This window comes from Stegastes partitus, unplaced genomic scaffold (genome assembly GCF_000690725.1).
Source record: "Stegastes partitus isolate 25-593 unplaced genomic scaffold, Stegastes_partitus-1.0.2 Scaffold317, whole genome shotgun sequence".
In the NCBI taxonomy this organism is placed as follows: domain Eukaryota; kingdom Metazoa; phylum Chordata; class Actinopteri; family Pomacentridae; genus Stegastes; species Stegastes partitus.
The window spans coordinates 465,867-488,562 of record NW_007578048.1 but is presented as its reverse complement, the minus strand read 5'-3'; the positions used below and the strand labels follow the sequence as shown (position 1 = coordinate 488,562).

The following is a 22,696-nucleotide window of genomic DNA, read 5'->3' as shown; positions in this document are numbered from 1 at the left end:
GTGAGGGTATAGATAATGGATGGATGACTCTGGTCCTGATGTGGAAAACCTCAGATATTAAAATGAGAGTTATTTCAGCATTGCAGTGACTGAACATATTAATTCAGTGTCTGTCTCCCTCAACAGGGGGTGATATCTCTGGAGCCTCTTGGAAAGAAAGGATACAGCATACCCAAAGCAGGGACCATTCAAGTGGTGAGTCTGTCGCTTCATTCTTTGTGCAGGAAAAAGACCAAATTGTTCATATACTTTTTAAAAAACATTCCTATTTATCTCATCTCTGCTACCACAGCGTTTAAATAATTACAAAACACAACATCTGACGCAGTGATCTTCGTATTGCAAAAAGGGTCACGTGTTTGTCGTCTTGCTGAAAAATATCTCTTTCCTCAGACCTTATTTAATCCCAACAAAACTGTGGTGAAGATGTTCCTGGTGACATACAACTTTGGCGATATGCCCGTCAATCACATGACCTTCCTGCGCCACCGCATCTTCCTGGTGCCGGTGGAGGAGGGGGTTGAGGGGAAGAGCGAGGCGTCTCCAGGGGGCGGAGTGCTAGACAGGAAGAAGATCCTCTGCTACCTGATACATCTCAGGTACGCCTGAGATTTCGTCTGTGCTTTTACTCTTTACAGCTGCTTTATTAGCTTGAATGTTGACGTGTGGAAAAGTATCAGAAGATCAGTAATAGCTGGAAAAGCTAAAGTGGAATGTGAGCGTGTCTGTTTTTAATGTTGTTGTGTTGTTACTCATCTAGTACACGATGCCTTTGCAAATTTTTGTTGCGCACAAGTATACAATTTGTTTTTCTGACACCTTTTTTTTATTTCATTCTGACTTTCTCAGATTCCAGAGCTCCAAATCTGGGAAAATCTACTTGCACAACGATATCCGGCTGCTATTCTCCCGCAAATCCATCGAAGTGGACACGGGGATCCCGTATGAGCTGAAATCTTTCACCGAGGTGCCAAGAAACCCCAAATACTCCCCCCGAGTGTGACCCCAGCCCGACCTTTCCACTCTCCTCCCCCCCGATGCCAACGCAGCCCCTCCTGTGCTTCCGAAAGAGGAGGGAGGGTCACAGACAGACTGCTAGAATGATGGATACAAAACTTGATAAGACTTGATGAGACACGCCACAAGCACACGAGACACACGTGCACACACGATGCAGAGTCGGTCGCTGCACAAGCCCTCCTTTTTAATGCATTCATCCTCCATTAATAATTCAGATATGAAATGTAAATCCAACAAACGTGGCATTCCTTCATTCGTCTGCTCGCTGACAATGTTAGAAATCCTATTGCAGGAGCAGTCGGGCATGTATGCAGCCAAAAGTTGGGCTTTTTCAGCACCGTCGTCTGCGCAAAGAAAGAAATGCACAAACACTGACACACACACCAAAACAGACTGACAAGACTCAGAACCACTTCTGGTGGCGACTCGCTGAGTTCAGTGTTAACATGCATGCCTTGTGACTTAAACACCTGGATTTTCCTCTAGTGCCGTATCACACTGTCCTTCACTCTGCCTGCAGATCCAACTGCCTCATCGGACCAGCAATTGTAACCCCGCAACTTTGAATTTGATTAAACGCCACAAATATTAAGCGCGTCGCCCCCGACTGCGGGATGCGCTTCAGACGAGCAGAGACGCAAACACTAGTGAAAGCGACGACTGAAGTACAGTCAGTCAACTCGGCTGGATGTCTCATCATATCACGTAGAAGCCCACACGATTCGACCAAACTCAGGACATCTGTTGAGGAACAAATTTCTCCTTTGAACCATTTCACCCTCCACGGTACAGACCACTGTGTAGTGAAAACATGGGAATCCAGTTCATTCTATGTAGCCAGACTGAGGGACACTGTGCTGTTTTCTCTCTTTTTTTTTTAAATAATCTTTTTCTTTTTTTTTTTTTTTTTAAAGATTCTGTTCGGAACAAACTGATGTCGGAGCAGAAATTGGAGGAAAAAAAAAAAAGAAAAAAGACAAGCTGTAGTATTTTTAATTTATGTTTTTTCGCAAATGTCTTAATAAGCAATATGCTGCACAAAGTAGAGTGTGTTTTTCAGCCGGACAAGCTTTCTCTCCGGAGGGCGAAACAAAGAAAGCAGAGAATTGAGTGAGGGAAGAAATGGGAGGAGGGAGGGACGACGAGGGAGGGCAGGGTGGTGGGGTATTTAATATGGGGAGGGGGGGGATAAAGTCTATGTATATTTAAAAGAATAAACTCTGCGACTGGCGAGTACAGCCTACGCTTGTTGTTGTTTTTGGCGCTTGTGCAAACTTTACCACATGACACTGACCTCGTTAAGGGAATTGGGTTTAGGCCCGACTGTTCTGCACCAAAAGAATCAATTACGCTGCAAAATGAAATGCTTTTAGGAATAGATGCATTCATTTACCAGCTCAGATTTAGTGCCACTGCAGCTGCTGGCCTTATATATATGTCACCGTATGTCAGGAATCAAGTTTTTCTAAATTCAAAGACAAGATCTCAAGTCAATACAGTTGAAACCCAGATGCTGAGCAGCACCTGAAATAGAAATAGAACTGAAATAGAACAATTAAGTCAAGGAAATACTTAATTGTTGACAGACTTATCTATTTCCACCCCAATAATCCTGTTAAACACACCGTCTGACTGACTCTGTAAACTTTAGGTTTACTAGCAGCCCCTGACAGACCGTGTTTACAAGAGAGCCTCAAAGGGAAAGAAGACCTTACGTAGGCAGAAACCTCCTTCCCATCTCCTCTTGGCCTCCGTACCCCTTCTTCAGTTTTTATAATCCACGTTTACCAAAACCGTTAACGAGACGAAGCAGACTTATGCCGCGATGTTTCAATTTCCTTGTGTAACATCTGAGAATTTTCTGCAATGAAAAGCATAACCGATAACAAAATCAGCTCACAAAGAAGGTAATGTTCCATCAAAAATTACGTAAGCTGTTTATCCACTGCACAAACGGCCCGGACCTCTCTGTGTGCATGTGCTTTCATAAAAAGCAAATTTGTGGTATTATGTCAGCGCCGATGTTCATCACAAACTCAGGACGACATATAACACAATAAAGGAGGCAGCTGACCGCGATCCGCAAAGGAAAGCATGAGAAAACGGATTCAATTCAATTTCCCTTCCTGCAATTTGTTTACAAACCTGCATTATGGAGCCCTTGAAGCCATAATGTGCTTTCTCCCTGGTTTCTGCTGCGCCACTGAAACCACTCAGTCGCTACGAAACGGGCCGCGTTTGGCTGATCTGCAGATATTAATGTCAAATTGTGTGAATGTAGACTCATTCCAAAAAACAAAAAAAATCCATGGTTCGTAAGTGTTCCCCTGCTAAAAATACAGAGGAACAGCTAAATATATCTGACCAACAAACAGCCAGTCATCCCTGGAACACACCGGTCACCATGTCCAAAGAACTTGCAAATAAAATATGTGCTCGGAAAAATATTTGCTGTCTTCCTCTGATGAGGTCATTGTACATTTTGTGGCCGTACAAAAGCTTTTGGCAGTGAAAGTGTTGGATGTGTGACTGATCCACCTGCAGCGTGTCGTTCTGAAGCCGTCTTTTAACCCTTAATAGACTCCATATGACCCAAAGTTTGTCATTTAAAAACAAAAGAAACCGTTTTGGTTTTTTTTGGGAGGAATTGCAGTTAAAAATAAATGAACCCACCCACCTCCGTCATCCAGCGACACACAAACGAGCAGTTACTCATTTACACACCAGTGCGGTTCCTGAGCTCCTGCAGCAGCTCCAAGGGCTCGGATGGGTGTGACCGACGCCGTAAACTCTAACCAGAGTGGAGGGGGCCTTGACTAAACCAGAAGTCCCCCAGAGAGCCTGGATGGGAAAGACGGTTAGGGAGGAGAACCTGTGTAGTCACAAAAGGGCAGTTTGTTTTAATGCTGCTGCTTCTTTCCAACTTCCTCTCTGAGATCTTTTACTCTTTCTTCACAGCTTTGCGTTGTGCAAGATTATTATTTAGGTTGAGGAAGATTGTTGGAAGCATTATTTAAATCTATGAAACTTCCCTCCCCAGATGGCTGGTTTGACAGAGTTGGCAGCTTCTACTGTCACTTCTGGTGTGACTGACTTGCTCTCAAAGCGTTTTCTGACCCCTGGTGGCAGGAAGCAGCGCTGTGACTTCACCTTTAGGCCTTCAGCAGGCATGAGGATTTGCTTAGAATTTGTTTGTCATAATCCAGACTGAACCACCGACTGACAAAATTATTCAGCTCTTTTTTTTTTTTGCTTTTGCATCTGCAGTGTGTTCAAACGATTTGGCCTCTGTGGAGGTCACATAGTCGCTTCGTGTTTCTTTAAACACTTCCAGGTTAGCTGGTACCGGCTGCCAGATATCTTTGGCAGGACACATGTTGTAAGTAGGCATTCATCCAACAAACCTTTGCACCAATCTTTCTATCTTTCCATCCCTCTGAGTACCATCATATAGTCCAATAACTGCAGTGGATGACGGCCTCTATCCATTATTTTTTGGATCATAAACCCGGTAAATTTACGCTGCGCCGTCCTCCTTCGGCGTCTCTGCAGAACCTTTCCTCATCGGTGGCGGCTCAGAGGTGTAACTGCTCGGTGTCCTGTTCTTGTCTCGTCCTCCGTCATTGATCGTCTGAGCTTAGAAATGTGTAAATAATGATGAGGTACAAACTCCTTGATCAGGATCAAAGGATTAGTCATTGATTTTCCAAAGAAAATCACAGCCAGTGTTGTGTTTCATTGCACATGATTCTGTGGCAGAATCCTCCACCGAGGCTCATCAGTGAACTGTATCAGCGGTTGTGGTTCATCTCTTATGAAGGGCTTTAATGAAAAAGATGAATGTTGCGATAAAGAAAGAAGACATCATTCATTACTGATCTTGTTTATAATCTTTCTTTATTGATGTGCCATTCCCCTTATGTGCTGCAGTACCGTACACAAATAGTCTCATCACGGCGCATCAGTGCTTATTGTCTCTTATTTCCTGAGTTGATGAAGTTCCTCGCTCCTGATCCGTCTCTATATAACTTCTGCCAGTGTGTTGGCGGCTCCCTCGATGGCTTGGCTCACCACTGACAGGTGGTAGTGCACTTTGGCCCAGTCGCTGGCTTCTCCTGATAACTCGGCTTTGGCGTAGGCATCAGCCAGACCCGGGAAAGTTGCCTTGCCGGCGCTGCTTGAAGTCCAGATAACGTGCCTGTGTGGCGCACATTAAAGAACGATATGAGACGCGAAGTGAAGCAGGACGTAGTTGTCATTAACCTTTATACCTAAATGCAACAGGAGTCGCCACACGAGTCCTGCTGTGTTCTTATCATACTGTGCCAATATTAACTTCTGTTAAGCTTTAGTGACTCTATGTACCAGCCTCCATAACATTAAGAGGTCCTGCAGTAGTATTTTGCTGTTGACCTTCTTTATTCTATTTTGCCCAAAGTCCCTCTTTGGTTATTGATTAAACCCGTAAAAACCCATCAAAGTACCATATCACAGTCACATACACAGATTTTCTTTTTTTTGCTTAGATGCTTCCTTTAACATGTGCAGATCTGTGAAGTCCCCGCCTCTTTTCCCACTCGCTGCAGCCGGAGCACACCAGCTCACCTACGAGCCACCTCACAAGTTGGCAGGACGGGTTCCGTTGGTTTGATCAGATTAGATTCCTTTATTGTCATCGTATGCAAGGAGCACACACAACGAGATATGAAACCCCAGAACCGCCATCGAGGTGGAATGCTCAGCCTGCTTATTTTGTGTATGTTAACAAATCTAAAAACTAGATTTTTCAGCGTAGGACCTCATTAAAACAGTGGGTGTAGCCACGACAGCGTCTCCAGATTAATGCTGCAAGACATAAAAATAAGCAGTGGACCTTTGCTGACTCCTTGTTCCTTTTACCCTCTTTCACACGGCAGCCTCATTTGTTCTACTTGCAGCCCCAGAAACCAGCTCGTACTCCCCAGGGCCGCGCCACATCACCTTCTTACCTGAAAGCATATTTATCCGGGAAGGCCAGAGGGTCCAAGAAAGCTCGATCCAGCAACATGAGCTGGTCGTTGATCCGTCGGACCTTCAGCGGCCTGAGAGGAAAGAGAGAGAGCGGCTGGTGTGATGTTCTGGTGTGAAGGAGATGACAGAGTGTTGATACGTGGACGTGTGAGCACCTACGTTTCATTCACCAGGTCTGAATTGCGAATCACCGTTTCCAGGTCCTCAGCATTGGTGCGGAACAAGGCCACTGCACGTTTCAGAGGTTCTGGAATAAGATACAGATCACTGCAGCCTCACAGTAAAGATTTCATCCTGGAAGAAAAGCCCTTGATGCACAGTGAGGGGATCCTTTGTTATGTTGTGGGGGGCTTTTTGCTGGCATGGTTCAGGTGCTGCTTGTTCCCACTGGAGAGAAGGGTCATTAGATATCTATCTTGATGGAGGTGATCTCTTTTGGATGATAACACAGGACTTACTGAATAAATTCCAAAGAGTTTTGGTGCTATTCTGGTAGCACACGGTGTCCCAACACCTCGCTAAGATGCTTTATGTTGGTTTTTCCTTTAATTTGTCTGTAGATGCTATCTCTGCTGCAAGAGGCATTCTGGGTAATACTCAAGCCGAACACTATAAGAAATACGACTTGAACCCAAGATGGCAGAAGGTCATAAATAAATGCCCTACATGAGACATTAATCCCTCTAACTGACACGAAACATAAAACTTAGAGAATTGCATTTACTTGCGTAACATCTCCACCAGTCTGTCTGGAGCTTACCGATGGAGATCTTATGAGCTTGTAGCTGCTGCTGATACAGGCTCACTGCCGTGTTGAGGTAGGCCTCCAGGATCTCTGCGTAGTCGCTGCAGTTAAATGGCAACAGCAGACTGTCGGCCAATCGGATCAGGATGTTTCCTGCCGTCCTGGCGACGGCTTGGTGGCCGACGAACCCTGAGAGGGAGAGGGAGTGGTGGGAGATGTTAAAGACAAGAGGAATTCCCAGGAAAATGTTCTGCTGCCTTTTCATTTGTCAAATCTGACGGCAGGAAAAAACAAGCTGATAATAGGTTAGATATGAAAAAAAAGATTTCTTCAGCATCTCTTACCAGGATCGATGTATTTTGAAGCGTAGTCAAAAGTGTCGTAGGCTGTGTGGTAAGCGGGGTAAATCCGGGCATTTGTTTTACTCTGTGTGAGGAAAAACACCCACATGGTTAAAATTACACGATTGACTGAATGAGTTCAGTTAAATTCTGGATTGTTTTCTCTTTTTTTTTTTTTATTTATTGGGAGACAGTTTATTTCAAATGAGAAATAAAATCAACACTTTTCAGATCTAGTTCTGCAGCTTTCTGTGTCCAAAACATTCAGCTGCAATAACTAACATATATCATCATCTAACTTTCTCATGAAAATGTTTTCTTTCCATGCAAATGCTCGACTACATTCAGCACAAAAAGCTCTGAAGTCAACAGCATGCAGTGCTCTGCTGTGTACATGTCACACAGCGAGTTAATGAGGACGGCTTCATTACCCTGTCGTATGTGTACGACATGTCGATGGAGCTGATTCCCAGGTAATGCACAAAGGCAGCGTAGTCACTCCCCGCTCCTGTCAGGTATCCCAACCTGTCCAAGGAAGACAGAAAGCACCAAACATCGTTTTTTATTTTAATGAGAGCAGACAGATCTGTCACTTCTGTGGCGACACACACGCTATAATTAATGCAAACCATCGCTCAACCCAGATCATAAATCACATCCTGTTTCAGAGGTATAGTTAGCAAAGCTGAGCTTTTAAAACAAGGATTTGATTTAAAAATGCAAGAATGTGCAGTTTTTATTTTTTTTAAACAATGTGCTGCCTGTTCAATAACTCAACAGGTTAAGATCACACGCTACAAATGAGTATTAAACCTCATTTGTTCATGTTTTTACTGAACATTTAGGTTTACATCCAGATGAAGATCATTTGTTGCCCCATCAAGAGCAGCCTCGTCTCTGATTCTGACAGTTTCTCTCAATGTTTACAATCCTCTGCCGCACCGTCTCAACTCATGCAGGATTTTAAAATTGATCTGGTGAACATTGTCGTCCAAATCGGCGTGTACTCTTAAAGATACGGCTACTTGGTGCAGCTCAGTAATCCATCCATCCATCATCTCTACACCTTCATCCTCACTAGGGTGTAGCTGCGAGGCGACGGTGCTAACCACCGATCCACCTTGCAGCCTTAGATGTAACTCTATACTGTTGATTCAGATCTTAAAGGCCTCCCCCTTCATGCATCCCTCCCCAGTTGTTGCAGCTGGAGCACACCAGCTCACCTATGACTCTGTACAAACCCTGTAAAGCTACTCGAGTAAGTTGAAATACTGGAGTAATTAATCTGCCAGTTGACTGAATTGGTTGCTATGAAACCAGGGTTGTTTGAATCTGTGTTTCTGAGGCTATCATTGGTCCGCTGCAGTTTTAAGGTGGAAATGCTCAGCCATGGTGTCGACTGCTCGTTGTGGTCGTGGTACGTTTTCTAGCATTTAAAAAACAGCATACAGACACGAATCATGAGAGGAAATCTTCTGCTGAAAACCTTGACAGCCATACTTGGGAATGAGTCCGTGGGTGGGACTGGTCCTGTTTGAATGACGTATCCAGGCGTCGTACACAGACGTGGAGGCCTCTCCGGGCGCGCTGACCTGCAGAACAAACACTTTGATGTGACGGATTCTTGGACAGTAGTTTGTATTCAAGCTGGAGAGAAACACTGGAATTGACTGAGTTTAAAGCGCTCGCCTCTTTGGTAGCCTTGAAGATAACGCTCTCTAGTGACGGCATGGCTGAAGCTCTGAGGGTGGCGTTGGCTGAGGGGAGCAAGAAAAGGACGCTTCTGGATTAGCAGCACGATCAGTTAACAAAATATTTCTATTTGAGTACGTACAGAACATTAGTTTAAATTTCAACTGGCCAAAAAGTGGAATTCTTCCAAAGATCTTTGAAGGTTTTGCACCTGCAGTTTGGATGAATTCTGTTCTCTGTGTGCTGTGTGACTGAATTAAAGACATTTCCATTTACTTGTGGTAGACAGTCCAGTGAAACCTCTTACCAAAGACGGCTATGTCCACGTTTATGTAAGCGATGGCGCGTTCGCTGAGCTTGGCGAAGTATTGCTGAAGGAGACACAAGATCAAGGTCATGAGTGTAAAAGCAGCATTTAAACCTGAATAACGAAGTGAAATGATTCAGTTTAAAGTATTTCTTTCTTTATTAACGCAAGATAAAAATTCAAGCTGTTGATTTGGAGTTCATTGAATTCAAACACAATTCAAGTTGTAGTAGATTAATTAAATTAGGTTAATAACTTCATTTATCTCCACTTTGAGATCAGTATTCCAGCCCTTAGTTCATGCTTCCAATTATTAAGTTGGTGGTCATTTAAAATACAACTGATTGTAGAGGAAAAACAAATTATAATGACTTATCATAGTTCGCTGGTTGAATTTGGTTAACTCCAAAAGACTGATGAGCCTAAACATTTGTGTACCCATACATCCATCATCTCTACACCTTCATCCTCACTAGGGTCATGGGGGGCTGGAGCCTATCCCAGCTGACTCAGGGTGAAGGCAGGTTCACCTGGACAGGTAACCAGTCTATCACAGGGCTACACTTAGAGACAGACAACCAAGCACACTCACATTCACACCTACGGACAATTTACAATCACCAATTAACCTCAACATGTTTCTGGACTGTGGGAGGAAGCCGGAGAACCCGGAGAGAACCCACGCTGCACGGGGAGAACATGGAGACTCCACGCAGGAAGATCCTGGGTGTCCTCACCGGGACGCCAACCGGCGACCTTCTAGCTGCGAGACAACTATGCTAACCACTGAACCACCCTGCAGCCCTTAATCATAAATCACCTCTGTGTATTCTGCAGACCCAATGAGTCCAAACTCCTCAGCTCCCCAGCTTCCAAAGATGATGGACCTCCGAGGCCTCCACACGCCTGCCATAGAGAGACACAGAGATTAACTCCCTGTGAAGGAGCTCATATTCACTCCAGCTTTGAGCCTCCTCACCTTCTTTGACCATCCTGCCCAGAACTCTGGTCAGCTCCAGCATGACGGACGTCCCGCTGCTCGGGTCGATGGCGCCGTGAACCCAGCTGTCCCTGTGGTTTCCATAGATCACATACCTGTCTGTGGACAACACACGGAGCAGAATGATCAGAAAACAGTCGATACCGAGTCGCTGGTTTCGGCTCAGTCATTAGTCTCACCTGGCTCGACGCTCCCTTTGATAACTCCCATCACGTTGGCGGATTTCTTCACCTCTCCGTAGTTGTAGATGTCCATTTTCACATCACTGAAAAAGAGGTTTTCATTCAGAAGCAACCAGGAAGAGCAGCATGAAGGACTCTCCTCTGCAATGCTGCTGCTGCGCCTCCAACAGGACGCTTTTAGAACAATCTGATCAGATGTAAAAGGTCTGATATTTCATTGTAAAGAGAAGAAAAATAATCTGACTGACTTGCAATTTCATTTTCACTTCATAATCTAGATTTTATTTATTTATTGGAATCACTGGGAAAAGCAGTGACGTGGAGGTTTGAAAGCATCCAAATACAGTGAATAAAGAGAAAACAGGTAACAGTTAAAGGAAAAAACAACATTCTGTGGTTTGTAGAAATGAAAAAGCTGCTTCTGAGTAACTTGTTACCTGTTGTTGAAGGCAGACGCTGAGCTGAACCCTGGACCACCCACATTGTAGGTACAGTTGAAGGCTCCCTGCCACGTACTGGGAGCTGCGTCTCCACCCAGCGCACTGGAATACATTAAAAAAGGAAAGAAGTTGGATTAAAACTAAAAGCAACCATTTTGAGCTATTTTATCATCAGATTTGTCTCATCACCGACCAGATTAATACGTAGGCATCCTCAAATCCGATTGGTTGGGTTGGAATGGGGGGGATCCCTGTGATGTCCTCTGGTGAGATTCTGTAGGTGTCCTCTGCAAAACACGTGATTATTCTCAACAAATTCACACAACAGTTAGGTGCTGAGATCAAATAGCTAACAGTGACTTGACCAGAAGTGTCACGGCTGTGTTGGAGCCAAAGTGCAGCCACATTGAGTCACTGGTTACCTTTGGCAGCCAGGTAAGGCGTGAGCAGGTCTCCAAAGTCTCTGTTAAAGGAGCCTCTCTCCACACCAGAGGGCGGCATGTACCACGAGTGAGGATACGTCTCGCTGGCGTCTGACATGAGGCCGTCGTTGATGTCCAGCGGGTCGGTGTAGACGAGCACACCGACGACGCCGTAGGGTGCCGCGTTGATGGCCTGGATGGGGCACAGGAAAACAATTCAGTGTTTGCATGTTTCAATCAGCTCAGTATGAAATGCATTTAAACCAGGAAACACATCAGTAGAACCATTATTCAACCACCACATGTGGCACAAGGATGGTTAGTACTGCTGCAGGTGTTTCTTACATAGTTAGAATATGGTGGGAAAAGTTCAATATCTCTCGTCAGTCATTGCTCAAAGTGAATCTTGTAGATATTTCAAAGCCTTTATTTGTTTTAACTTTGATGTTACAGCTCATGAAATCCCCCAAAAGTAATCTCCAAATGGTAGAGTGTTTCAAAAGGTCAACAAAGATCCATTTTAAAAAGGATTTATGGTGCAAAACTCTAAAAAGCATGTTCATGTTTATGTGTAATGAGTCTAGAATATCTATAATTTTCACTTTGAGCTGATGAAAAACATTTTTCCACAATATTCTAATTATATGAGATGCGCCTGTATGGCCAGGATGGGCGTGGCAATGTTTCTGTTTAAGGGTTAAACTTGAGGGGTTTTAAAACATACAGTATCACAGTTTATTTATATTATTTAATGAATCTAAATCCTTGCCTCTTTGCCATAAATGCCAATTTTGTTGTTGAGATGTTACTGACTAAACTGTTATTGGTCAGTGTTCACTCATCTGGGGATTATGTTGGGTAGAAAAAAACAACCTGTTGCTAATATAAGGTTAAAAAACAAAACTGTAGGTACATGTTGTACTTACACGGTGCAGATTAATGATTTCTGCAACTTGTGTAAAGAGCAACTGGGTCAATGATCATAATAAAAGATTGTAAAACTCTCTTTCAGCAGAACTATGTCACTCAGCTCGTGGTTATTTCCTGAGTGTCCTCATGGGGGCGTCGCTTCACATGCACAATCTCATTTTAAAATTGTGAAGGACGACTTGGCTTCGCTTTGTTGGACCATAAAATAATGAAGATGCTGCATGTTTGTCCTCCACACCCTTCACTGTCTCCATAAAAAAGTGGAATTAAAAGATTAGATGTGAGTATATTGACTGCACTCGCCAAAACGCTCAAAATGCAAACTGGCATAATAGTCGAGAAGTCAGGAGCTAAACAATGCGACTCACTTTAGCTCCCCTTCCTGCTCCTCCATATCTGGTGATGGCGATGGTTCCTCTGAGGTCCAGCGTCTGGTTCAGATGTTCGTAGTCGCTCGGTTTCCCCTGATTGGCGTAAACCAGTCGTCCCTGAAAACCAGCAGAAGGATCAACAATCAAACTATAACCCAGAGACCTGATGCCAAAACTGTGCGGCTTGATTACTTTATGACATTTAAATCGTGGCTCTGCTCCAATTTATGATGCTGGATGTGTCTTTATTTGATGCCTTATCACAGCCCCCTCGTTCATTTCAGCTTTATTACGGCCATTTTGGGCCTTAACAGATTGTCTGTTGCTGGTTTAGTAACTCAGTCTACAAAATAACTTGCAATGTTATCAGCTCTCGATAAGGCTTCAGCTTTAACGACGGTACATCTGCTAGGAAATAGATGATTGTGAGACCATTAAACCAGCAGCAGGAAAATCAAATCTGTTTTTTATCATTTGATTCTTTGTTTTATTTGCTGATTGTGTCCACATACTGTCATTTTTTTTAGCCTTGTTTTCCTTCAACATGAATCCTTTTCATACATTTCTATCACATCTGGGAGCGTTTCCAAGTTTGTCCAGATGCAGCTGCAGCACGTTTGTGGCCGTGATGTGTCGAATAAAGAAGTTTTGGAGGTTTGAGGTTTGGATAAACGCTGCATCTGGAGCTTTCTCAATGTTTCTGTCCCTCAAATTTTTAATTACATTTCCCTTTATTGTATAGACAGATGTAAACTAAAGCATTTTCCACTTTTTTTCCCTTTTTTTGTGCCACTTTATTCTTTAATGCAGAACATTTTCTGGCAGGTTGTTTGATGGAGACGTTATTGTTCCTTCAGGCTCCGAACATAAAAAATAAAATAATAAAAATAGTAATAACAATGCATTATGATCAGTGTTGGTTCTGACCACTGACACATTCCAGACTGTCATCATCTAAAAGAAATGTTTTTTTATTCGCACATATTGTATAGATAATAATAAAATGTTTTTTAATAAGAAAACAACAATGACATGATGTAAACAAACTGGGATAAAAACCTGAAAATGAATAAATATGTGGTTATTATGATCTTGACTGATGGTGGTTTAAAAAGATTAGTCAGTAAAAATAATGTTATCATGTTTTTTATGGTGTTTTTTTACGAGGACGTTTAGTCTTCAAGGTCCTGAGTGTGAGTTTGTCGTGTTTGTTTTTAAACCTTACACTGCATACACACTTTTGTTGTTCATCAATGACACGTTCCAGGCTGTGATTATTAAAAGAAATTAAAAAAAGATCACTTAGAACTTATTATATAGAAAATATTTCATTTTCTGTGGCCTTGTTTTTTCCATTAATGTCGACAAACTGACGTATGAAAGGTTAAAATCCTGAAAAAATTCTTCTCATCAGGACCAACAGTGGTTTAAAAAATGACCTGCTGGAAGTATAAAATAATAAAACATATAATATTTTAAAGGCAGTTTCTTGATGAGGACATTTTCGTCTTTAAGGTCCCCACAAGGAAAAATCTGACATAAAAAACAATAAGAAATCGTGTTGGTGATGATTACTGACACATCCCAGATTTATATATTATATTTATATTAAAAAAAGAAAAAGAAAAAGGTATTATTTCAACTGGTGTATGAAGTGTTGCTCTCTTCATGGAGTTGCTGACCTTTTCCACAAATGCGCTGCAGGTTTATGATGATATTTATGATGTGGTTTATTGTGTTTTTATGTGTTTGGGTTTATTTTTTTCCCTCTTTTATATCGAACTCCTCAGTGTGCTTTTGAATTGGATGAATAAAGTTATTTGAATTGATTTGAAAATAAATGAACATTTGGTAAATATTTATCAGGATTGATGTAAAAAAGAAGTACAAAAGAAATAAGTCATAAAATAATATTAATATATTCTGTAGCTGTTGTAAATTGATGCTTGAGGATTAAATTAGTTCTTCAAGTCCCTGCGAGGGTCGAACCCACGCCTCGCTCTGTTCCAATGAGCTCACATTCACGGTGAGCAACAGACAAAATGTTCCTTATCAGAAGATCCAAGAGGTTTAGGAATGGGGCTTCAAAGGTTAGAGCAGTAAAACACGATCATTTTGTTTGTCACCGAGACAGCAAATGTGACCATCATGTGATTTTTTTATAGTTTCTGCAATTACTTCTCAGAAATGATAAATCCTTTAAGCCCGTATCCCATAAACCTGGAGACAGATCGTTGCACAGACCTGCAATAAAGTGTTTTTTGTGATGCTATATTGCCGTGTACGTATAAAGTTATATGGGTGTTTTTATCATTTGTGATGTTTTTCTTCCATCGTGCACTAAATGGAAAGACTCTGGTTGGTTAGCAAAGATAAAGAAGCTACTAGATACAGAGTGAATCAACACTTTTCTGACTTTTCTGTTTGACGACTAACATATTTACCAACTAAATGTAGTGTTCAGGATTCAGAGCGGTGCAGGTTTCTACCTTCACGTTTCCTGGAGGCGAGTATGCGGCGTACGGTTGGACCACGTCGGGATCCTTCTGGTCGTCGGTGTAAGCTTTCTCCTTCTCTCTGATGGAGTGCAGCACGGCGGCTTCGGCGTTCACTGAAATTAACAACCCACAGTTCTGCTGGTAAATACACGAATCTCTCTGGGTCACCGGCGGCTCAGTCAACAGCTCAACTCACCTACAGTGACCTTATTGGGTTTGTTGGCATTGGGGAAGGACAGGTACACGTCGTACTCCTCTCTCCAGGCGTCGTCCAGACCGTAGCCAGGGTCCTGCCATCTCTTCAGCATCACCTGCACTGTCTTCTCATCTCCAGCTGTGGTGGCCATGTGGGGCATATCGGTCAGCTCGCTGTGGAGAAGAGCAGGATGAAGGAGAGTTTGATTCAGTCATGTGGAGGCGATTGTCTAAAATCCACAGCAGTGCTTGAGAACGGCACAAGCTTTCACGACCATCTGCTTTTTAAGAAACTCTACAAATATCTATGAAATGATTCCTGTTAGCCTTGGAAGAAGTGCTTCAGTTAAGTTAGACTGAGATGCTTCAATGTGAACAAACTGAGTATCTCGGCTCTCACTTTGAAAACTGAAGTTAAATTTATTCTTCTCACATTCGTAACAAATAAAAAGCATCTAAACTTGATCATTTATCAGCTTACCGCAGGTTTTCCTGAATATGGACGGTGTCCACCTCAGACAAGAACTTCTCGATGAAGCTTTCATCCACATCCTTCGTCACGTTCTGCATCCAGGACGGCGCCGAGCTGCCGCTGCTGATACCATAGTGACCGATTAGGATGCCTACGGCCAGTACGACGGCGCTGCACAGAATCCCAATCAGAGCCTTTTTGATCATTCTTATCCCTAAAACCAGCTCCTCTTTAAGCCTGAACCTTCAGCCTGACAGAGATCAGGAGCTTCTTGGGCCTGTTTATAAATCCAGAGATATGCAAATGAAAACTGCTGCATCTGATTCCCAAACGCAGCACCAGTGCATCTGCTGAAGTTAACTCCCCCACGACCAAGTCATTGTAAAGTTTACTCATTAATGTTTGTAGACAGGATGGACTTTATCCCTCTGAGCACGACGGTGAGGGCGCCCAACATCCATTTATTTTTAGCATTCACACAAATGTTTGTTGGAAACTTTGTCGTTTCTCCAGCAAACTTATGATCTGAAGTGATTTTCTGGTTTATAAAAGAACCGACATATTTAACGATTGCATGGATCCATTAAGCTGAATTTATGGCTAAAAGCTATTCTTCTGCCAGTTTAGGGATATATAATCACTTAAANCCCACAACAACCAGGAACCGTCGTTATTCAAAGCGGTGGCGCCCTCTAGTGGTGAAACATGTCACTGCGCACCATAACAACACGAGACTTCCTGTTTGTCTCCTCGCTTCCTTCTTAATTCAGTCAGTCTTGCTTTTGTGCATTTCTTTACAGCACCGTGCATGACCCAGTGACTCTGCAGAACCTGTTTCTGCTGAACTCTTCATGTTTTCTCTGTTGTGCAGGTTTGAGCTGCAGACCTGCAGCAGACGAGCTGAAATCAAGACTCTCACCTGGAATTTAGCGTCCTGCCACCTGAGCTGCAGGTGATACACTTTAAATGATGTGCCCAGCTCAGTCTGCTGTCCTCTGGTTTCTCCCAGCATGCAATTCCTCCTCCACCAGTTTCACTTTCACTTCTGACTGACGGACGCTGAAGCAGAAGACGACGAGGTAACTTTAACATTTTACAGAACAAATATTTCACACAGTTGATTCATATTAAGAATGTGAGACAACAGATGATTTAACTCATCGGTTTTGGTGATGTATGAGTCCTGCTGTTGTGAATCGTGAGAATGAATGAATGTTTGAAATCGAAAGCGTTGCATTTCCTCGGTCATGTTCCTGCACTGTCATGTCCATAAAGCGTGTCTGCATGGCAGAAATTTGATTAACTGTCAAGTTAGCTGTAAAATATTTACAGTGGAACACTGCCAGAGGTTAGAATGAGGTTTGTGAGGAGGGGATCCTTATCCAGTGAGATCAGGTCACTGACTTTACTGCTGACAGTAGAAATAAAAACCATTTCCTCAGAAGAAATTATTCCACTGTAGAAATCTTTGCTGCAGCTCAGCCTGTAGAAAATGATTTAAGGTACTGAGGCTACACGAGTGACCACTCAGGAGTTTCATATTATTGAGCTGACTGTCAGTGAAGTCCTCTGCTGTGCCATGTGTGTAAACTGCACATTAATGTGGAGATCATATTGATCTTGCTGCAATGTGATGCTGCAGCTGTTGAAGGAAGTCAAAGACAAAAAGGCGACACTGGATTTGTTTGTTCAGCGTGAGAGAGAATCTGGATGAGCTGGTGAAACAGACTGACACCCCTGAACCTCTGAACAGTACAATTACTGCTAAACCTAAATGTGTTTTTATATTTCAGGTGAGAGGATTTCCTGTTTTCACCGTCACCATGTTGGCTCCTCTCCTGCTGCTGCTCTTGGTCCCCGTCCCCTCACTTGGGGCTCAGCTCCCGAATCAGAACCAAGCCAAAGAGCCTCCCATAGCCACCAACGGGCAGCCCTTCCCCTGGGACCGCATGAGGCTTCCCAAAACCGTCTCNTTGATATGAAAAACAAAACTCTCTTTTTCTTGCATGTGTGTTTTGGATTTATTCAGACTTTCTTTGTCACTTGGACCCATCCTAACCTGATCCTGTCACGCTCTCAGCCTCCATCGCCTGCAGCCACTCTGTTCTGTGTATTTGTGTGTTTTACTGCAGCGGCGGATGCAGGTTCTCTGCAGCCTGAACAGAGCTTCAGCAGCTGCAGTTCATCCGGATCATCAAGCCCGCTTCAAATGCTGAGCTCTGCCAGAACAGACTCTCTCATGCAGTCAGTCACCTTCCATCCATTATCGGTCCTTCTGCTGTTCAGTCAGCAGTTCTGCTTTGATTAACTCTGATTAACTGTTTCCTCTGCGACTGCAGCTCCACGGATGATTCAGATCCAGCTTCTGAACCTGCTGCAGCTCTGTAGATGCCCTGATGGTTCCCCATCCAGCCTATCTGAGCTCTATAGCTCCCATTTTCTTGACATGTTAAATAAACACCCTGTTCAACTCTAAATGTCGGTTTTCTGGCCTCTTCAGTTGGATCCACAGCTGTAGCCATGATGGTACCTCTTCCAAGTTTTATTTTACTGAATTAAAAAAGGTTTCACTCTAATAATAATAATATATCCATGAAACCAGATGGTCACATTTCAAGACACTCTTTTCCATTTTATCTTTGCAATGTCTACCGTAATGTCTGGACTATGAGACAAGCTTTGAACACTGCAGCTTAAACAATGATGCGGCTAATTTATGGATTTTTACGATTTTTTTTTTGCCTTGAAAAGTGACGCTGAGAGCGACAACAACAGAGAGACTGAGGAAGTGACGAAGTGATTCTGAGGCTGTTCAGCTCCTGAAGACACTGAAGAAGACGACTTTAGTGGTTTTAGTGCAGGAGGAAGATGAAGATAGCGATCAGTGACTTTTCCTGGTAGCTGCTGGAGTTTTATTTCCTTAACCAGCCGTGTTACAGGAAGTGTTCCAACGTGGACACCTGCAGCTGATAGACAAGTACGGCCTGTATATGTACAAGACTGGTTTTCTTTTTAAACTGAGTGGGTGCGGCTTATATTCAGGTGCCTCAATAGTCTGAAAATTACGGTAATTATCAGACATTATCTTGCCATCTCCTGCCCCCTCATTCTTACTCTCACCCCGACCAGTGGAGGCAGATGGCCGCCTTCACTGAACCTTTGAGGTTTTTATTTTTACTCCCCGTTAAAGGTTTTTTCTTTTTTTTTTGGTTCCTTCCCACCACTTCTTGCTCACAGAGAATCCATAAGGCAGCTTTGCTTCTGCCACGATATGACACATGTCGTGAATTGGTGCTATATTAATAAAAAAATAATAATTGAATTGAATATATTTCAATTTCATTTGCAGTTTTTTTTTTTATTATCATGTGTGATGTTTCAGTTTCATGTACCGTATTTCATTACCATGTGTAAAATTACTTTTTTACTTCAGTATCATATCCAACATTACTTCCTACTTTTTTTTTATTCCAGTCTTATTTTAGCCTACTGATGCGTATATCCACACATTTTCAGTAATGATTCGTCTCATTGCTTTTCTATCAGGGACTGCATGACCCAGGGGAGACTACCCTTTAAAAGATCTCACGTTTGTTTTATTATAGTAAAAGCTGTGGGCTGGTATGGTTTAATTTTGCTCTAGATTTCTAAATTTGTTCACATCAGTTCCTGAGGTGGGCGTCTCTCCCTGGTTTCCTCTACATATTCACAATGGGACAGTTGACTGTCTATTAATTTGCAGTAAATTCTTGTGTGTTCAGTTTAATTTTGATTATATTAATTCATCTTAGAAAGTTCTGTAAATGTATTGATGTGAGGGGGGAACAGAAAACAACCAGGAACCAGAATTATTCAAAGCGGTGGCGCCCTCTAGTGGTGAAACATGTCACTGCGCACCACAACAACACGGAACTTCCTGTTTCTTTCCTCGCTTCCTTCTTAATTCACTCAGTCTTGCTTTTGTGCATTTTTCTCCAGCACCGTGCATGACCCAGTGACTCTGCAGAACCTGTTGCTGCTGAACTCTTCATGTTTTCTCTGTTGTGCAGGTTTGAGCTGCAGACCTGCAGCAGACGAGCTGAAATCAAGACTGTCACCTGGAATTTAGCGTCCTGCCACCTGAGCTGCAGGTGACACACTTTAAATGATGTGTCCAGCTCAGTGTGCTGTCCTCTGGTTTCTCCCAGCATGCAATTCCTCCTCCATCAGTTTCACTTTCACTTCTGACTGACTGAAGCTGCGCGCAGAAGACGACGAGGTAACTTTAACATTTTACAGAACAAATATTTCACACAGTTGATTCAGATTAAGAATGTGAGATAACAGATGATTTAGCTCCTCGGTTTTGGTGATGTATGAGTCCTGCTGATTGTGAATCGTGAGAATGAATGAATGGATCTTTGTGTGAAGTCGAAAGCGTTGCATTTCCTCGGCTGTTTGCATGAAGCGTGTCTGCATGGCAGAAGTTTGATTAACTGTCAAGTTAGCTGTAAAATATTTACAGTGGAACACTGCCAGAGGTTAGAATGGGGTTTGTGAGGAGGGGATCCTTATCCAGTGAGATCAGGTCACTGACTAGACTACGGACAGTAGAAATAAAAACCATTTCCTCAGTAGGAAGTAGTTCCAGTTAAAACTTTACACGCTGTCATCTGTTCATTGTCCGGCTCTGTTACTGCAAAGAGATGCTGCGGGTTTGTACGAGTCATTTTCAAACTAAAACAAACTAAATTGGTGAGTCAGAATTCTCAGATTATGTCAAACTATCTACACCAGGGCTCTCAAACTCACCCTACCTGGGTGGAGGTCTGGGTGAAGCTGGGCCGCATCAAGTATTCCACAAAAATGTACAACTGATCAATCTTTATGAATAATAATTCAGAACATGAACGGTTCTTCAGAACATGGGCTTCCCTGACCTACTCCTTGCTGCCAGAGTCCTGGCAGCGTTTCTTCTATCACAGCTGAGCCACATTTGGTTTGAGAGAGAAAGCAGTCGAGACCCCCAACGCTGGGGTCGCACTCACTATAAACTTTGATATCAAGTAGGGAGGCCACAAAATATCGTCCCGCTGGCCGCGAGTTTGAGACCCCTGATCTACATCAGTAGGTGACTGGTTTTGGTTTCCACGGCCCATTCGTACTTCATTCTGTTCTCAATAAATCAAACGGTGTATATCAACGATTTAAGTCAAACTTTTTTGAGCAGTCTATAGACAGTCACCACCGTGGAACATCATGAGCACTCTCATTTTTGATTTAATTGTGCTTTTTAACATTCCTACGAAAGCTAAAAATGAAAGTAGGCTGTATGTAATGCTTAAGTGATGTGATCAGTTCATGTTTGCAGTCATGCCACTAATCCATTACAACTCTTCGTTTCCTGAAACTTAACATGTACAGCTGTGGTGGAGCTGAGTTCAACCTGAGCTCAGCCTCATTATTCCACTGTAGAAATCTTTGCTGCAGCTCAGCCTGTAGAAAAGGATTTAAGGTACTGAGGCTACACGAGTGACCACTCAGGAGTTCATATTATTGAGCTGACTGTGAGTGAAGTCCTCTGCTGTGCCATGTGTGTGAACTGCTCATTAATGTGGAGATCATATTGATCTTGGTGCAGTGTGACGCTGCAGCTGTTGAAGAAAGTCAAAGACAAAAAGGCGACACTGGATTTGTTTGTTCAGCGTGAGAGAATCTGGATGAGCTGGTGAAACAGACTGATACCCCTGAACCTCTGGACACTACAATTAATCCATCCATTATCTCTACACCTTAATCCTCACTGGGGTCACGGGGGGCTGGAGCCTATCCCGGCTGGATCAAACCCTGGACAGGTCGACTATAATTACTGCTAAACTTAAATGTGTTTTTTATATTTCAGGTGGGAGGATTTCCTGTTTTCACCGTCACCATGTTGGTTCCTCTCCTGCTGCTGCTCTTGGTCTCCGTTCCTCCCTCACTTGGAGCACAGCTCCCGAATCAGAACCAAGCCAAAGAGGCTCCCATAGCCACCAACGGGCAGCCCTTCCCCTGGGATCGCATGAGGCTTCCCAAAACCGTCTCGCCCCTCCACTACGACCTGAACCTCCACCCCAACCTGACCTCCCTGGACTTCAGCGGCGTTGTTCGCATTGAGCTGGACGTCCATGAAGACACCAGCACCGTGATCCTCCACTCCAAGCATTTACAGATATCCGGCGCGCTGCTGCTGGCGCCCGAAGGAGTGAAGCCCCTTCAGGTCCTGGAGTATCCTCGCTTCCATCAGCTGGCCCTGCTGTCAGACTCGGTGCTGACCAAAGGCAGGAAGTACGAAGTTCAGCTGGGGTTCGCTGCCAACTTGTCGGACAGCTTCCATGGTTTCTACAAGAGCAGCTACCGCACCAGCAGCGGGGAAGTCCGGTAAGAACATCAGACTTCTACGCTTTTTAAATGTATGTATTTTACCATCATTTAGGTAAATGCAGTAAATCAGTGACACGATTTGTGGCCTTTTCCAGCTACATTTGATCAGATATCACAAGATTCAGGCTGAAGTGCTGTTTCTGTTTAATCTGTGTTTGTCTGGCAAACACAGATTGTGGAATTAAATAAGATCTTTCAGAATAATAACTTAGGTGTGAACAGAGAATACAAAATCAATAACTAATAACAACTATTCTCTTTTTTGCAACAGAAAGTAAGACATTGATGGGAAAAGTAGTCCTAAAGGGGTCGTATTATGCAAAATACAGCTTTGAATAGTTTTTATTAAACATAATTATGTGTCCCAGTGTGTCTAGGGGACCCTCAAAATATGAGAAAATGCTCTATTCTTGTCTTTCTAGGGACATATGAGAGACTATATTAACTTGGTATAACATGGGACCTTTCATTTGCAATTAGCAGTACCACTGGTAAAAGTTAATAAGACAAGAAAAGTTACATTTGTAGCAATATCAGCAGATTTATTACCATTAAACTGATGCTTCAATAAGCTAAATATAGCAGCTTTAATTCACTTTTATTCATGGTTCAAATCCATTCTCAGGGTTCTGGCATCGACGCAGTTTGAAGCCACTTTTGCTCGTGGAG

The 22,696-nt window shown here is 43.1% G+C and overlaps 3 protein-coding genes across 11 annotated transcripts in view; 2 read left to right on the top strand and 1 right to left on the bottom strand.

Annotated features, from left to right (window-relative positions):
- atosb (atos homolog b) overlaps window positions 1–2,263 on the top strand; it is a 47,775-nt gene extending 45,512 nt beyond the window's left edge. For all 9 annotated transcript variants that reach the window (XM_008283540.1, XM_008283542.1, XM_008283536.1 and 6 more), the window contains 3 exons: window positions 127–195; window positions 394–599; window positions 850–2,263. In XM_008283540.1, the coding sequence (XP_008281762.1) occupies window positions 127–195; window positions 394–599; window positions 850–1,003 (429 nt within the window). In that variant the 3' untranslated portion in view covers window positions 1,004–2,263. The remainder of the gene's footprint in view (window positions 1–126; window positions 196–393; window positions 600–849) is intronic.
- A 2,635-nt stretch (window positions 2,264–4,898) lies between these two features.
- On the bottom strand, window positions 4,899–16,021 carry LOC103358529 (N-acetylated-alpha-linked acidic dipeptidase-like protein). Its single transcript, XM_008283533.1, is given in 20 exon segments — window positions 4,899–5,218; window positions 6,009–6,101; window positions 6,190–6,277; window positions 6,791–6,964; window positions 7,120–7,201; window positions 7,548–7,641; window positions 8,617–8,708; window positions 8,806–8,873; window positions 9,116–9,179; window positions 9,936–10,021; window positions 10,095–10,214; window positions 10,295–10,380; window positions 10,735–10,839; window positions 10,931–11,024; window positions 11,160–11,352; window positions 12,458–12,577; window positions 14,950–15,071; window positions 15,155–15,327; window positions 15,635–15,886; window positions 15,888–16,021. Coding segments are annotated over 20 exon segments (2,418 nt in total). The 3' UTR covers window positions 4,899–5,040.
- A 385-nt stretch (window positions 16,022–16,406) lies between these two features.
- The window catches only part of erap1b (endoplasmic reticulum aminopeptidase 1b), a 36,353-nt gene continuing 30,063 nt past the window's right edge, over window positions 16,407–22,696 (top strand). Inside the window, exons 1-2 of the mRNA XM_008283532.1 lie at window positions 16,407–16,704; window positions 21,507–22,024. Coding sequence (XP_008281754.1) covers window positions 21,537–22,024 — 488 coding nt within the window. The 5' untranslated portion in view covers window positions 16,407–16,704; window positions 21,507–21,536. The remainder of the gene's footprint in view (window positions 16,705–21,506; window positions 22,025–22,696) is intronic.